The sequence below is a fragment of the Coregonus lavaretus genome (assembly GCF_964263955.1).
Source record: "Coregonus lavaretus genome assembly, chromosome: 6".
Classification (NCBI taxonomy): Eukaryota; Metazoa; Chordata; class Actinopteri; order Salmoniformes; family Salmonidae; genus Coregonus; species Coregonus lavaretus.
In genome coordinates this window covers 56,790,143-56,807,773 of record NC_139993.1, presented here as the reverse complement: position 1 = coordinate 56,807,773, position 17,631 = coordinate 56,790,143, and the positions used below count along the sequence as shown (strand labels likewise).

Genomic DNA, 17,631 nt, shown 5'->3' with positions numbered 1-17,631 from the left:
GGGGCTTTGGTGACAAAACGGATGGCACTGTGATAGACTATATCCAATTTGAGTGTTGTAGGCTATTTTGTAAATGACATCGCCAAAGTCAAGGATCGGTAGGATAGTCAGTTTTACGAGGGCATGTTTGGCAGCATGAGTGAAGGAGGCTTTGTTGCAAAATAGGAAGCCGATTCTAGATTTAACTTTGGATTGGAGATGCTGGAAGGAGAGTTTACGGTCTAACCAGACACCTAGGTATTTGTAGTTGTCCAGATATTCTAAGTCAGACCTCCCGAGAGTAGTGATTCTAGTCGGGCGGGCGGGTGCAAGCAGCGTTCGATTGAAGAGCATGCATTTAGTTTTACTAGCGTTTAAGAGCAGTTGGAGGCTACGGAAGGAGTGTTGTATGGCATTGAAGCTCGTTTGGAGGTTTGTTAACACAGTGTCCAATGAAGGGCCAGATGTATACAAAATAGTGTCGTCTGCGTAGAGGTGGATCTGAGAGTCACCAGCAGCAAGAGCGACATCATTGATGTACACAGAGAATAGAGTCGGCCCGAGAATTGAACCCTGTGGCACCCCAATAGAGACTGTCAGAGGTCCAGACAACAGGCCCTCCGATTTGACACATTGAACTTTATCTGAGAAGTAGTTGGTGAACCAGGCGATACAGTCATTTGAGAAACCAAGGCTATTTAGTCTGCCAATAAGAATGCGGTGATTGACAGAGTCGAAAGCCTTGGCCAGGTCGATGAAGACGGCTGCACAGTACTGTCTTTTATCGATCGCGGTTATAATATCGTTTAGGACCTTGAACGTGGCTGAGGTGCACCCATGACGAGCTCGGAAACAAGATTGCATAGCGAACAAGGTACGGTGGGATTCGAAATGGTCGGTGATCTGTTTGTTAACTTGGCTTTCAAAAACTTTCGAAAGGCAGGGCAGGATGGATATAGGTCTGTAACAGTTTGGATCTAGAGTGTCACCCCCTTTGAAGAGGGGGATGACCACGGCAGCTTTCCAATCTCTGGGGATCTCAGATGATACGAAAGAGAGGTTGAACAGGCTAGTAACAGGGCGGCTAATTTTAGAAAGAAAGGGTCCAGATTGTCTAGCCCAGCTGATTTGTAGGGGTCCAGATTTTGCTTCAGCCATGTTGTTGTGTTGGGTAGGAAATGTGAATTAATGGAAATGTTTGTTAGGGCAAATCAAATCTGACATTTTTAAGTGGAAATGAAAAACTTTAGAAGCCTTTTTAAACCTAGAATACAATACAAGTTTGCATTTCCTGCAATGCAGGAAAATTCCTACTACAACAGGATGTCAAATTAAGATACGGCATCTGTATATGCATGCACACAATGAGTGATGATCAATGGGAATTAAAGCTGCAAGTTTTGAGGGAGATCTGAATGGAATGGCTATTTTATGGTTACAGTTATTGCTATTGGCATGGTTCTGACCTTATTTGGTTAGCTTAACGGTCATGGTATGCTAGTGTTAGGCTGTACGTTCTGGTACAATCCAGTCAGACAACAAAATAAGCTAAAATGTTTTCACCACACTGGGCATTGCAGCTGCAAAAGCACCGATACAATTCGCACAAGCATATATTTATACCTTCCAATTAGGCGGAGTGTACAATCAGTCAGTTCCTCCTATTGGAGTTATAGTGGCCCAGCATGAGTCCAGAACCTTCGTGCTCCTCCGTTCCTTTCACAGGACTTCATATCAGTCAGGCGAGGCCTTGAGTTATTGGGAGTACACATTCCTACAGTCCACTGCAGTCCACTAAATACTGTAATTACACATTTTATACACAAAGAGCTTAAACCTAACATTACTTTCAATCTCTAAGAATATATATAAAAAAACGGTATATTCATACTAAGAGAATATAATGATATAAAACAGTAAAGATATTAGACAGTGTTATAGAACAGTAATTATGGTCTATCAGCTCTAACCCAGACACATGGCTCCTATTCAACCCTTACGGAATCATTCTTACACCCAGAGACAGGCCCCCTTTGTACTTTCCCTCTGCCCAAATACAATGCACATCGAACATGATCTATGTACGTTGTATTTAGGCAGAGGGAAAGTACAAAGGGGGCCTGTCTCTGAGTTTAAGAATGATTTGTGATAATTACTACTGCTAGGCTAATTATACAATTATAAACAGATTAAAAGGGGCTCAAGTCAGATAGTCTCCAACGCTATGGTCATTGGTGATAATGTGGTCATAATTTTAATGACTTCATATCTCCTTCCTCCCATTGTCTGTGAGGTCTGTCACTGCTGTTTCTGTGTTCTGATAGGCCGCAGCTCCCCAGTCCCGCCCACCACACCTGTAGTCACCATTCAGCAGCCTCCCAACGCCGTGGGAGGATGGGATTGGAACAAACCTGCAGCTCCAGGTAAGCTCTACTCATGTGTAATATTCATGGACAACATCTGCAGAGACAGTGGTCTGAGAACAGAGGAACAACCAGCTGCCATGAACAACAGAGAGCTATGGCATGCCATCATCCAGCGTACTGTGCTGCCATGAGTAAGCAAGCGTGTGTAATATCAGAATGGACTAAATAGGGACCTCTGCTGGTGCTTATGAGAACCACATTTATAGGACTACAGTGCCGACTTCTTTGGAAATATGAATTTGTTCTTAATTGACCTGCCTGGTAAAATAAAGGCTAAATAAAATAAAGTATTGCATAGTATTTCAGCTGTGTTATTGTGTGTTCTGTGTGAGGAGGTGGTTTCAGTATGGGCAGCAAGTCAGCCAGTACAAGTCCTACTGGGTCGGTCAACAACACTCCCACACACCAGGCCAAACCCAACACTCTGGACCCCTTTGCTGACATCGGAAACCTGGGGGGAAGTCTGGGAGGTCAGTGAAGGTTTTAAGTACTGTACTAACGGATACTTTAAATATGTTATGTCCATGGGAGGCTGTTGGGAAGAGCTATAGGAAGATGGGCTTATTGCAATGGCTGGAATGGAATCAAAGGAACGGATTAAAACATGGTTTCCATATGTTTGATGTGTTTGATACAGTTTCATTTATTCCATTCCAGCCATTACAATGAGCCCGCCCTCCTATAGCTCCTCCCACCAGCCTCCTCTGGTTATGTCATATAATGTCATGTCATGCTACGTTATGTTATGATAGTTGTGTTACACTACCCCTTACATCTCTGTCTATAGGAGGCTCTGGGTTCTCCAGTAAGCCCACCACCCCTACAGGCACCACCCCTGCCTTCCCCCCCATGGGCTCCCCCTCACGGCCTCCTCCCTCGCCCCAGCACGGTGGGGGCTGGCAGGCCAACACAGGCTTCCCCTCCTGGAAGCCCGGTGGTGGTGGTGGTGGTGGAGGTGTAGGGCAGGCTGGGTGGCAGCCCCAACCCCAGAGTCAGGGTGGTCCACCCCCCCAGGCCAAGCCCAGCCCCAGCCACTCCATGCCCCACACCTCCCCCTCCAACAGACCCAACTACAACATCAGCTTCTCTGCCATGGGAGGAGGACCTGCTCCCAATGCAGCCGGGAAACAACAGCCCAACATGGGTGAGTCAGTGTGAGACTGGGAGGCTGGTTGTTATCACACTGGGATGGGTAGACTGTTGGGTTGTGTTCGCCCGAAAATGACTCCTGTTGCTCTGTATTAATGTACAAATGTGCCACCTGAAACTGACCTGCATGTATTGGGCTCCCGAGTGGCGCAGCGGTCTAAGGCACTGCATCTCAGTGCTTGAGGCGTCACTACAGACCCCCTGGTTTGTTTCCAGGCTGTATCACAACCGGCCGTGATTGGGAGTCCCATAGGGCGGCGCACAATTGGCCCAGCGTCGTCCGGGTTTGGCCGGTGTAGGCCGTCATTGTAAATAATAATTAGTTCTTAACTGACTTACCTAAATAAAGGTTAAATAAAAAAACTATTTAAAAAAGTATGTGATCTGTGCAGGTAGTCATTCATGATACGATTGCATATATACTGTATTATAAGTGGATGAGAGAAGATGTTACTTTCTCTCTCCCAGGTACCAAGCCCAAAGTTGCAACGGCTAACTTTGATGACCTGCTGTCTGGCCAAGGCTTTGCTGGAGCCAAGAAAAAGGAAGGTCCCAGGACAATAGCAGAGATGAGGAAGGAGGAGATGGCTAAAGAGATGGACCCCGAGAAACTCAAGGTAGTTTTACAGTGGCAATCACTAGCCTTGGACCAAGAGTTGGAGAGTGTAGTGAAGATAGAACTACAGGGGGGAGGAGGGTCCAATGTTGGAGTGTCTTTTGACAGCCAAAGAAAAACAAGCTAGCTATGTCAAGATTTTGAAGAAGGCCTGTGAGATCTGTGTTGTATCTGGCCCAGACTCTCCCCCCTCTACCTTCAGATTCTGGACTGGATCGAGGGGAAGGAGCGTAACATCCGGGCCCTGCTGTCCACCATGCACACAGTGCTGTGGGAGGGGGAGACCCGCTGGAAGCCTGTAGGCATGGCTGACCTGGTGACCCCAGAGCAGGTCAAGAAGGTCTACCGTAAAGCTGTGCTGGTGGTCCATCCAGACAAGGTGAAAGGGAAGGAAGAGGTTAACACTACACACAGTGTAACACATGCACACGTACAGTGAGGGAAAAAAGTATTTGATCCCCTGCTGATTTTGTACGTTTGCCCACTGACAAAGACATGATCAGTCTATAATTTTAATGGTAGGTTTATTTGAACAGTGAGAGACAGAATAACAACAACAAAATCCAGAAAACCGCATGTCAAAAATGTTATAAATTGATTTGCATTTTAATGAGGGAAATAAGTATTTGACCCCCTCTCAATCAGAAAGATTTCTGGCTCCCAGGTGTCTTTTATACAGGTAAGGAGATGGAATTAGGAGCACACTCTTAAAGGGAGTGCTCCTAATCTCAGCTTGTTACCTGTATAAAAGACACCTGTCAACAGAAGCAATCAATCAATCAGATTCCAAACTCTCCACCATGGCCAAGACCAAAGAGCTCTCCAAGGATGTCAGGGACAAGATTGTAGACCTACACAAGGCTGGAATGGGCTACAAGACCATGGTGAGAAGGTGACAACAGTTGGTGCGATTATTCGCAAATGGAAGAAACACAAAATAACTGTCAATCTCCCTCGGCCTGGGGCTCCATGCAAGATCTCACCTCGTGGAGTTGCAATGATCATGAGAACGGTGAGGAATCAGCCCAGAACTACACGGGATGATCTTGTCAATGATCTCAAGGCAGCTGGGACCATAGTCACCAAAAAAACAATTGGTAACACACTACACCGTGAAGGACTGAAATCCTGCAGCGCCCGCAAGGTCCCCCTGCTCAAGAATGCACATATACAGGCCCGTCTGAAGTTTGCCAATGAACATCTGAATGATTCAGAGGAGAACTGGGTGAAAGTGTTGTGGTCAGATGAGACCAAAATCAAGCTCTTTGGCATCAACTCAACTCGCCGTGTTTGGAGGAGGAGGAATGCTGCCTATGACCCCAAGAACACCATCCCCACCGTCAAACATGGAGGTGGAAACATTATGCTTTGGGGGTGTTTTTCTGCTAAGGGGACAGGACAACTTCACCGCATCAAAGGGACAATGGACGGGGCCATGTACCATCAAATCTTGGGTGAGAACCTCCTTCCCTCAGCCAGGGCATTGAAAATGGGTCGTGGATGGGTATTCCAGCATGACAATGACCCAAAACACACGGCCAAGGCAACAAAGGAGTGGCTCAAGAAGAAGCACATTAAGGTCCTGGAGTGGCCTAGCCAGTCTCCAGACCTTAATCCTATAGAAAATCTGTGGAGGGAGCTGAAGGTTCGAGTTGACAAACGTCAGCCTCGAAACCTTAATGACTTGGAGAAGATCTGCAAAGAGGAGTGGGACAAAATCCCTCCTGAGTTGTGTGCAAACCTGGTGGCCAACTACAAGAAACGTCTGAGCTCTGTGATTGCCAACAAGGGTTTTGCCACCAAGTACTAAGTCATGTTTTGCAGAGGGGTCAAATACTTATTTCCCTCATTAAAATGCAAATCAAAGCGTTTTTCTGGATTTTTTTGTTGTTATTCTGTCTCTCACTGTTCAAATAAACCTACCATTAAAATTATAGACTGATCATGTCTTTGTCAGTGGGCAAACGTACAAAATCAGCAGGTACACACGTACACACACACACACTCATGCACGCGCACACGCACACACACAGACACACACACACACACAGGGGCGTCATGCACCCCAAAAATCTGAGGGTGCACAAAGTACGTGAGGATGGCTGGGGTATGGTCAGGTGGGGGGCTAGGACGTAAAGTTGAATAATTTAGCATTTTTCAAACACCTGAAATAGCTTTTTCATACAATCTACACTCTTAGAAAAAAGGGTTCCAAAAGGATTATTTGCCTGTCCCCATAGGAGAACCCTTTTGGGTTCCAGGTAGAACCGTTTTTGGTTCAGTTAGAAGCCTTTTGGGTTCCATGTAGAACCCTTGTGGAAAGGGTTCTTCATGGAACCCAAAAGGGTTCTACCTGGAACCAAAAAGGGTTCTTCAAAGGGTACTCCTCTGGGGACAGCCGAATAACCATTTTAGGTTCTAGATATAACCTTTTTTTCTAAGAGTGTAGAGCAATACTCACTATATATATTTTGTGTCTATTTGTCTGCATATCTAAGCATACCTCTTGAGCTGTCTGTATCCTCCTGACTGGTGGTTCTTTTTTAAAAGAAACTAAATATGCTTCTCTGCATTTCTGCTAAAATCTAGGTAAGAGATTGAAAGGAATGTGTGTCTTATTCAGTACATTTAGTTATTTCTGGCTTTTCTAAAGGGGTCTAAAACCTTTTCTTACCCAGGGACGCCCGCCCAGGCAAACTGGCGACCCAGGGACCCCCATCATATGTTAGCATGATGAATGATAATGGCAAGGACAAGTAATCAACATTTTAAAATGAAAAGATTTGGTAGATGGTTTTTCATTATTTTGACCTCCCCACATAATTGGAAGAAGTGTAAACTCTAACATAGCCTATTAGCTAGAATGGTAACTCCAAACTAGGGCTTTGATGATTATGGAATTTAGGGTATTGATTGATTGTCATGCAAATGATCACAGTTATTTTCATAATTGTTATTTTTGTTAAAACAAAATTGAGCTTGTAATGCATCATAACATCTTAGAAAATTAGCTACAATATACCCAATAAATACAACACAGCTTTGGTGACACCCTTGTCTCAAAAACAAATGGTTATGACTGCTTAGAACTTTTGGAAATTAAGCTTCTCCTCCCAACCGTGCCGTTCTGCTCGTAAAATGATTACCAACTTTACCCACTTCATGTAAAAATTAAAAACTGCTATTGGGTAAACTAAATCTACTTTAATATAAAGTTGAATCCCCCCTTCTCCTAAAATGTATGTATTAAGACGACTATGGCAATTATTATACGATAATTGTGGGTGCAGTCTCTTGTCCCCCTCGTTCCGCTGTGAAAGGACTGCCCCTGCTCTGGTGTCCGAGGTGTTCACCTCTACCACGAAGGGACGAGTAGAATCAGTATGAACGAGGATTGGTCCGGAAGTGAAACATCCCTTGAGCTCCATGAATGCCCTGTCAGCCTCGGGGGTCCAGCCAAAACAGGTCTGGGACTTGCGGGTTAAGGCAGAGAGGCGCTGCCACCGCACCAAAGTTGCGTATAAAACGCCTGTAAAAATTGGCAAACCCGAGGAACCGCTGGACCTGTTTGAGTGAGGCGTCGGGGCCAGTCGGTGACCTCCTTAACCTTAACGGGGTCCATTTGGATGCCGGCGGTAGAGATAATGTGGCCCAGGAAAGAGACTTGGGATACATGGAACTCACACTTCTCTATCTTGACATATAGTTGACTCTGCAGGAGGTGTCTCAGGACTTGTTTTCCGGAAGGGTCTTGGAGAAGATCTGGATGTCGTAGAGGTAAACAAAGACTAACTGATTCAACAAATCCCTAAGAGTGTCATTGCCCAATGCTTGGAAGAATGCCGGCGAGTTCGATAATCCGAATGGCATGACCAAATACTCATAGTGGCCACTAGGGGTGTTAAAGGCAGTTTTCCATTCAACTCCCTCCCTGATTCTCACCAGATTGTAAGCGTTGCGGAGGTCCAGTTTGGTGAAGAATTGGGCCCCTTGAGCCAGCTCCAAGGCTGCGGACATCAGGGGTAGGGGGTAACGATTCTTAATCGTAATCCTGTTCAGCCCTTGGTAATCGATGCAGGGACGCAGACCTCCATCCTTCTTTCCCACGAAGAAGAAGCCTGCACCAGCTGGGGATGTTGAGGAGAGAATTAAACCTGTCTCCAGCGACTCCCGGATGTAATTGTCCATGACTGCTGCTTCAGGGGTCGAGAGGGAGTAAAGACAGCCTCGGGGAGGGGTGGAGCCGGGTAGGAGTTCTATGGTGCAGTCGTATGGACGATGAGGAGGGAGGGTGGCGGCTTGCTTCTTACTGAAGGCCTCCCGGAGGTCGAAGTATTCGGTAGGGAGAGCGGAGAGGTCTTGGTCTTCAATAGATGCAGGGGGATGCGGCGAGGCTCTTGGTGGGGGTCTTCGACATTTAGGGCTTACATTTGCAGAGGGATGGGACATTTCACGCAGGAGATTTGTAATTCTCTGGCGAAGTCTTGATCAATGAAATGATCCGTGGCCCCAGAGTCCACGAAGGCTTGAATCTTGTGCTGACGGTTGTCCCAGTGGAGGGTTGCGGGTAGTGAGAAACGGTGACTGGGTAGCCGGGGTGAAACTGCACAGCCCGTCAGGGTCTTCCCTTGTCCTGGCGAGCACTGGTGTCTCCCGTCAGCTCTGGGCATGTAGCACGGAGATGGCCGAGACCTCCGCAGTAGAGGCAGCAGCAGAGGTCAGACTGTCACGTTCCCGTGGGCTCAGACGTGTGCGTCCCAGCTGCATGGGCTCCTCAATGCTGGGCTCGGCGTCCCAGCTGCTTGGTGTACTAAGGAAACCGGGATACTGGGGTGGTGTCAAAAAGGTGCTGTCTCACATGTTCTCGGAGGCGGTTGTCAATCCTGATTGCCAGCATTATCAGGGACTTGAGGTCCTCTCCCAGTTCCCGAGAGGCCAGTTCATCCTTGATGGAGGTAGACAGACCCTGGTGGAAAGCGGTGACCAGTGCCTCCGTATTCCACCCACTCTCGGCGGCGACTGGTCTGGCCCCTTGGTGGATGTTGAACAGTCGGCTGGCCGCTTCTCGTCCGCCGACTGGGTGGTCGAAGACTCATCGCAGCTCGGCAGTGAAGGCTAATATGGAGCTGCAGGGTGGTGGCTGCTGTTCCCACACCGCCGTTGCCCACGCCAGGGCCTTGCCCGAGAGTAGAGAGATGATTTAGGCGATCATGGCTCAATCGGTGTGGAACGAGGAGGACTGTAGCTCGAACACCAGAGAGCACTGAGTGAGGAACATCTTGCATCCTCCCAGGTGGCCGTCATACTGCTCGGGGGCTGGGATCTTGGGTTCCCGGTGCAGGTACCCTGGAGGAACTACGGCGACACCTGTAGCACTGGGAGATGAGACTTGGGCATTGGCTCCTCCTGGGTTGGGGTGGGACTGTGGTTGCACAACCATAGAATTTCTGCATAAACTGTCAGAAACCGTCTCAGAGAAGCTCATCTGCTTGCTCGTCGTCCTCACCAGGGTCTTGACCTGACTGCAGTTCGGCGCTGTAACTGACTTCAGTGGGAAAATGCTCACCTTCGATGGCCACTGGCATACTGGAGAAGTGTTCTCTTCACGGAAGAATCCTGGTTTCAACTGTACCGGGCAGATGGCAGACGGCGTGTATGGCGTCGTGTGGACGAGCGGTTTGCTGATGTCAACGTTGTGAACAGAGTGCCCCATGGTGGCGGTGGGGTTATGGTATGGGCAGGCAAAAGCTACGGAAAACGGCCCATTGTCTTGCCATTTATCCCCCGCCATCACCTCATGTTTCAGCATGATAATGCACGGCCTCATGTCGCAAGGATCTGTACACAATTCCTGGAAGCTGAAAATGTCCCAGTTCTGCATACTCACCAGACATGTCACCCATTGAGCATTGGGATGCTCTGGATCGACGTGATACTGACTGGTTTTCTGATCCACGCCCCTACCTTTTTTTAAAGGTATCTTTGACCAACAGATGCACATCTGTATTCCCAGTCATATGAAATCCATAGATTAGGGCCTAATGAATTGATTTCTATTGGCTGATTTCCTTATATGAACTGTAACTCAGAAAAATCTTTGAAATTGTTGCATGTTGTGTTTATATTTTTGTTTAATGTAGTTCAACATTTGTTTAGTCTGTTGTTGCTAGCGATATAAAAACATTGAAATAAAACATATTTTCCCACTTTTATATACATTTGAAGTCGGAAGTTTACATACACCTTAGCCAAATACATTTAAACTCAGTTTTTCACAATTCCTGACATTTAATCCTAGTAAAAATTCCCTGTCTTAGGTCAGTTAGGATCACCACTTTATTTTAAGAATGTGAAATGTCAGAATAATAGTAGAGAAAATGATTTATTTCAGCTTTTATTTCTTTAATCACATTCCCAGTGGGTCAGAAGTTTACATACACTCAATTAGTATTTGGTAGCATTGCCTTTAAATTGTTTAACTTGGGTCAAACGTTTCGGGTAGCCTTCCACAAGCTTCCCACAATAAGTTGGGTGGATTTTGGCCCATTCCTCCTGGCAGAGCTGGTGTAACTAAGTCAGGTTTGCAGGCCTCCTTGCTCGCACACGCTTTTTCAGTTCTTCCCACAAATGTTCTATAAGATTGAGGTCAGGGCTTTGTGATGGCCACTCCAATACTTTGACTTTGTTGTCCTTAAGCCATTTTGCCACAACTTTGGAAGTATGCTTGGGGTCGTTGTCCATCCACATCATTTTCCTTCCTCATGATGCCATCTATTTTGTGAAGTGCACCAGTCCCTCCTGCAGCAAAGCACCCCCACAGCATGATGCTGCCACCCCTGTGCTTCACGGTTGAGATGGTGTTCTTCGGCTTGCAAAGTACCCCCTTTTTCCTCCAAACATAACGATGGTCATTATGGCCAAACAGTTCTATTTTTGTTTCATCAGACCAGAGGACATTTCTCCAAAAGGTACGATCTTTGTCCCCATGTGCAGTTGCAAACCGTAGTCTGGCTTTTTTATGGCGGTTTTGGAGCAGTGGCTTCTTCCTCGCTGAGCGGCCTTTCAGGTTATGTCGATATAGGACTCATTTTACTGTGGATATAGATACTTTTGTACCTGTTCCCTCCAGCATCTTCACAAGGTCCTTTGCTGTTGTTCTGGGATTGATTTGCACTTTTCGCACCAAAGTACGTTCATCTCTAGGAGACAGAACTCGTCTCCTTCCTGAGTGGTATGACCGCTGCGTGGTCCCATAGTGTTTTTACTTGCGTACTATTGTTTGTACAGATAAACGTGATACCTTCAGGTGTTTGGAAATTGCTCCCAAGGATGAACCAGACTTGTGGAAGTCTACAATTGTTTTTATGAGGTCTTGGCTGATTTCTTTAGATTTTCCCATTATGTCAAGCAAAGAGGCACTGAGTTTGAAGGTAGGCCTTGAAATACATCCACAGGTACACCTCCAATTGACTCAAATGATGTCAATTAGCCTATCAGAAGCTTTTCCAAGCTGTTTAAAGGCACAGTCAACTTAGTGTATGTAAACTTCTGACCCACTGGAATTGTGATACAGTGAATTATAAGTGAAATAATCTGTCTGTAAACAATTGTTGGAAAAATGACTTGTGTCATTTAGTAGGTGTCCTAACCGACTTGCCAAAACTATAGTTTGTTAACAAGAAATGTGTGGAGTGGTTGAAAAACAAGTTTTAACGACTTCAACTGTATAGACTGTCTAACTTGATTGATAGCCTGAAATGGCTTCTTGGTAGCTAGTTATGAGGTTGGGAGATTGGGAACCTATCTGGGCTAACTAAAGCCAACTTCATAACATTGGTATGTGGCTAGTAGTATTACAGAGAAAAAACAAAAAAATAAACAGGACAAATCTATGGGGGGAAAGTGCCCCTGTGCCCCCTATGGGCATGACGCTTCTACACACACACACACACACACACACACACACACACACACACACAGTATGAAAATGTATGCACTCACTAACTGTAAGTCGCTCTGGATAAGAGCGTCTGCTAAATGACTAAAATGTAAAAATGTAATACCAGATAGGATATAGTAAGGTACTGTACAATACACACATTTCACCTGTGCAGTAAATTACAATGTGAATGTACAGTGACAATGATTGAAGTTGTCCTCCTTCTCCCCTCTCCCAGGCCACTGGACAGCCCTATGAACAATATGCAAAGATGATTTTTATGGAACTGAATGACGCCTGGTCAGAATTTGACAGCCAAGGACAAAAAGCACTCTACTGAGCTGAGAGAGAGACAGAGTTCCTGCTGACCCCCTGTGATCAATAATCAAGCCCCCATCGGATCTGTGACACCCCCATCCTTCTCTTCTTGTCACTGTCCTGTGGACTCTACTCCATAGAGACTTCAATAGCCAGACTAACAGAAAGATACCTGCCTACCCACCTTCCTATGTATCTGGTGGCAGCACTGTCCAACTGTCCATCAATAATTGTTCAACCCTGTCCTACATGTCCTAGTCCTGAACCAAGCAAAGAGTCCTGAACCAAGCAAAGAGTCCTGAACCAAGCAAAGAGTCCTGAACCAAGCAAAGAGTCCTGAACCAAGCAAAGAGTCCTGAACCAAGCAAAGAGTCCTGAACCAAGCAAAGAGTACTGAACCAAGCAAAGAGTACTGAACCAAGCAAAGAGTACTGAACCAAGCAATGCAGAGTCATCCAGCTGTCTATGGAGACATCACCAGAGAGTGATACTGTCCACCTAATACACCAGACACAGGTGATAATGACATACCTGTGGTCACAGTGTGGTTAGCCATGATAATTACATACCTGTGGTCACAGTGTGGTTAGCCATGATAATGACATACCTGTGGTCACGGTGTGGTTAGCCATGATAATGACATACCTGTGGTCACAGTATGGTTAGCCAGGTGCTATGTAAAGAGCAAGACGGTGACAATGTTTTAAACACAGTGGCATTAACACAGTGTTCCTGTCAGTCACCTGTCAAGACGATGACAATGTTTTACACACAGTGGCATTAACACAGTGTTCCTGTCAGTCACCTGTCAAGACGATGACAATGTTTTACACACAGTGGCATTAACACAGTGTTCCTGTCAGTCACCTGTCAAGACGATGACAATGTTTTACACACAGTGGCATTAACACAGTGTTCCTGTCAGTCACCTGTCAAGACGATGACAATGTTTTACACACAGTGGCATTAACACAGTGTTCCTGTCAGTCACCTGTCAAGACGATGACAATGTTTTACACACAGTGGCATTAACACAGTGTTCCTGTCAGTCACCTGTCAAGACGATGACAATGTTTTACACACAGTGGCATTAACACAGTGTTCCTGTCAGTCACCTGTGTGACTTTGAAGTACAGATCTGAAGCCAGTGTTGGGAGTGGATGGCCTATTCAATTAGGCACTGTACCACTGACTGTAAGGTCTATACACCACATTGATCTCAGACATACCATGTCAAAGAATTCAATATACTGCTATCTCACAGAGTTTACACCTGAGTTGTCGCTCTTCATGGACAAACTACTGTTATCAATGTTATTTGAATTACTCATTTAGATCAATGTGCTTCCACAGGACTCCATAGGAGAGTTCTAGGAGACAACAAGACAATTGGCAAGCCAAGGGTAACATGTTTACTTTCTGACAACAACCAAGAGACCCACCTTGACATACAGTTAGTAGGTGAAGGTGGGGAGGATATTTGTTGTGGCACTGCCACCTTTACTACCTACGGTGGTTGGTTCTTGTGTTTTCTTGCCCCCAGTCTCAGAAAGGTGCAATATGTCTGTAGCTATAACACAGAGAGTAAACTCAGCTGCAGTCTTATTACCAGTCTTAAAGCTGGAATCCACATTAGATGTAACAGCGCCACCGGTTGCCCCAGGCGCATTTGTTATTGTTTTTGTTTTGTTTATGAAAAGAGGAGAAGAGCATCCAGCATCTTGGTAAAAAATAAATGTGCAGTACATACTCTGCTGTTCCATGAAGTGTGCAATCATGTCCGACGGGGAAAAAAACAGTGTTGGTAGTTTGAAGTAACTTCTTTGTTGTTGTAATATCGCAAACGGACGTGGCAGTTTGACCACTACGGATTCCAGATTTAAACATACAGTACTCACTCTCATCTTTACAGTCACTAGCTAGTGGGCAGCAGGTAGCCTAGCAGCTAAGACCGTTGGGATAGTAACCGAAAGGTTGCTGGTTTGACTCCCCGAGCCGACTAGGTGAAAAATCTGACCTTGAGCAAGGCACTTTAACCCTAAATGTAGTGTCTACAGTCTCATAGGAACCAGTGTGTAAAGGATATTATCCATATCAGAGAAATAATCCAATATCACTGTACTTATCTAAGAACTAAACTGCTGCTGCTAAATCTTCATCATTGTTACGTGTAGTTTTACTTTGGATTATGTTCATTTATTGACTAATTTCAGATGCTTCAGTCACACTGTGATATAATGAGGAAACTTTAATTGTTTCTTTGTCTTTTTTAATCCCTCCCAAAGGGGAATCTTTAATTGTATTGTGGGTAATGTTTATTAACATGCAGGTGGCGTATTGCCCTATTCATCCTTTGCTGTATCCCTCTAAAGCAGTGCTGCCCAACCCTCTTCCTGGAGATCTACCATCCTGTGGGTTTTCAGTCCAACCATAATTTAACACACCTGATTCTACTTATTAGCTGCTCAACAACACCTTAACTAGCTGAATCAGATATGCTAAATTAGGGTTGGACTGAAAACCTAAAGGTCAGTAGATCTCCAGGAATAGGGTTGAGCAGCCCTGCTCTAAAGCGTTTACTTTTAAATCATGACAAATATTTGAAGTTAAATTCTGTTTGATCAAAGGCAACATGTCACTGATGAGGGCTTTTATGTTTACGTTAGTTTGAAGCATATATTTCCTGCATGCACTGACTGGGAGAACTAGTGGACGGACTACAAGACTGACTTTATCTTGCAACACATGGAGGCACATCATTCCATAATACATGACTATACTTGAGTGTATTGGACCACTATCAAGCTTGTGAGATCCTAATGTAGGCCCCCTCATCTGTGTAAAACAATACATTTGGTGGCACATCTATTTCATCTGATACAACAATTTCACTGTTTTATCTCCTGCATACTGACGTTGTCAACCAGAGGAGGCTGGTGGGAGGAGCTATAGGAGGACCAGCCTCGTCTGTTGTCAAACCTTTCCTCTGTGAAACGGCCCCACCTGAGTTGTGGACTAACGTGAGCACTGACTGACCACTGACCAGGGCAGAACGAAAGAGACTGTCTGTCCACTGTAGGCTCTGCTTTCTCTGGTGACTATACCAATGGCAGGAGCTGTGGCTGTGTACTATGTATGTACACTGAGGTTGTGTGTGTGAGCGAGAGAGATAACCCCTATATGCTCCCTAGCTGACTGAAATCTTGTCTATCTTAAGGGAATGTTAAAACGCTAACCTCTCTCTATATAGTGGATGAGTATTGTTGAAACCGTTGTACGTGAGGCTGTGATACAATTTGGATACAACTACTGTATGTGTTTGCTTGTCTGCTGTAAAAGTATTACTACTAAAAGTGTAAACCGTTTCTGTCAGTGGAGGCTGCTGAGGGGAGGACGGCTCATAATAATGGCTGGAACGGAGCAAATGGAATGGCATCAAACACCTGGAAACCATGTGTTTGATACCATTCCAGTGATTCCACTACAACCATTACCAGGAGCCCGTCCTCCCCAATTAAGGTGCCACCAACCTCCTGTGGTTCCTGTGTTTCTCTCTGTGGGTTCTGTTTACCCTTGATAAAGTGATAAGTGCAAATAAATAGAGACGATGAAAGTCAGAAAGAACAAACAAACGTCATCTGTGTCTGTCTTCGTTCTTAGTGGCACAATCTAGTCAATGGCATAGCAGAATGGTCCTACTGTGTTAAAGGGCTGTAGCTGTACATAAATGTAGATGATGAGGACATTACTGTGTGTTACGTAGAAATCAGATTTGTAAAGACTAAAGAAATATGATTATTCTGTAAGTCAGAAGGAGCAGAACCATTTATTACCATACTGTTCAGCAGTGGTTCCCAACTCTAGTCTTCCAGTTCCCCACCAACAGTACACATTATCATTGTAGCCCCGGACAAGCACACCTGATTCAACTTGTCAACTAATCATCAAGCCTTTGATGAGTTGAATCAAGAGTGTTTGTCTGGGGCTACAACAAAAATGTGTGCTGTTGGAGGTACTGGAGGACTTGAGTTGGGAACCATTGATGTACATGTACAGGTAACTACCAAAATAAAGGAAACATGTGGTCCTCTGTAGCTCAATTGGTAAAGCATGGTGCTTGTAACGCCAGGGTAGTGGGTTCGATCCCCGGGACCACCCATACGTAAAAATGTATGCACACACGACTGTAAGTCGCTTTGGATAAAAGCGTCTGCTAAATGGCATATTACATATTATTAAATGAGGTATACAAAATGTATTGAAAGCTGTTTCCACACAGGTGTGGTTACTGAGTTAATTAAGCAATTAACATCCCATCATGCTTAGGGTCATGTATAAAAATGCTGGGCGGCGAACGTGCATAAAGATGGCAGAATTCAGATATGACGTCATTGTTTTATCCAATGAGTTTTTAAACTAGGGTGTGCGACATCAGCACAACGTATTTTTCAGTTTTTCTAATTGCCGGCGACTTGAAGCAAAAATTGGGATCATGTAAACGATGCTAATGACCATACAAAAAATAGTAATGGAGAGCACTGTACAATACGGAGAACATAGCAAAATTAGGAATTTGTGGTAAGTTCACGGGGGCCACCATATGCACCTCCCTATTGAACACTTATGGGAGATTCTGGAGCGGTGCCTGAGACAGTGTTATCCACCACCATCAACAAAACACGCAAATGATGGAATTTCTCGTGGAAGAATGGCGTCGCATCCCTCCAATAGAGTTCCAGACACTTGTAGAATCTATGCCAAGGTGCATTGACGCTGTTCTGGCTCATGGTGGCCCAACGCCCTACTAAGACGCTTTATGTTGGTGTTTCCTTGATTTTGGCAGTTACCTGTAGTACAGTGCCTTCGGAAAGTATTCAGACCCCTTGACCTTTTCCACATTTTGTTACGTTACAGCATTGTTCTAAAATTGATACAAAATGTTTTTTAAACTCAGCAATCTACACAATGACAAAGCGTAAACAGGTTTTTAGAAATGTTGGCAAATGTATAAAAAACTGAAATACCTTATTTACATAAGTATTCAGACCCTTTGCTATGAGACTCGAAATTGAGCTCAGGTGCATCCTGTTTCCATTGATCATCCTTGAAAATGTTCTACAACTTGATTGGAGTCCATCTGTGGTACATTCAATTGATTGGGCATGATTTGGAAAGGCACACACCTGTATATATAAGGTCCCACA

The 17,631-nt window shown here is 45.1% G+C and overlaps 1 protein-coding gene across 1 annotated transcript in view; it reads left to right on the top strand.

Annotated features, from left to right (window-relative positions):
* Window positions 1–12,449, top strand: part of dnajc6 (DnaJ (Hsp40) homolog, subfamily C, member 6) — a gene marked incomplete at both ends in the record, with an annotated part of 51,784 nt that extends 39,335 nt beyond the window's left edge. The window contains 6 exons of the mRNA XM_084163902.1: window positions 2,304–2,402; window positions 2,738–2,875; window positions 3,193–3,549; window positions 4,023–4,171; window positions 4,373–4,549; window positions 12,348–12,449. Of these exons, the coding sequence (XP_084020028.1) occupies window positions 2,304–2,402; window positions 2,738–2,875; window positions 3,193–3,549; window positions 4,023–4,171; window positions 4,373–4,549; window positions 12,348–12,449 (1,022 nt within the window). The remainder of the gene's footprint in view (window positions 1–2,303; window positions 2,403–2,737; window positions 2,876–3,192; window positions 3,550–4,022; window positions 4,172–4,372; window positions 4,550–12,347) is intronic.
* Window positions 12,450–17,631: the final 5,182 nt, after the last annotated feature.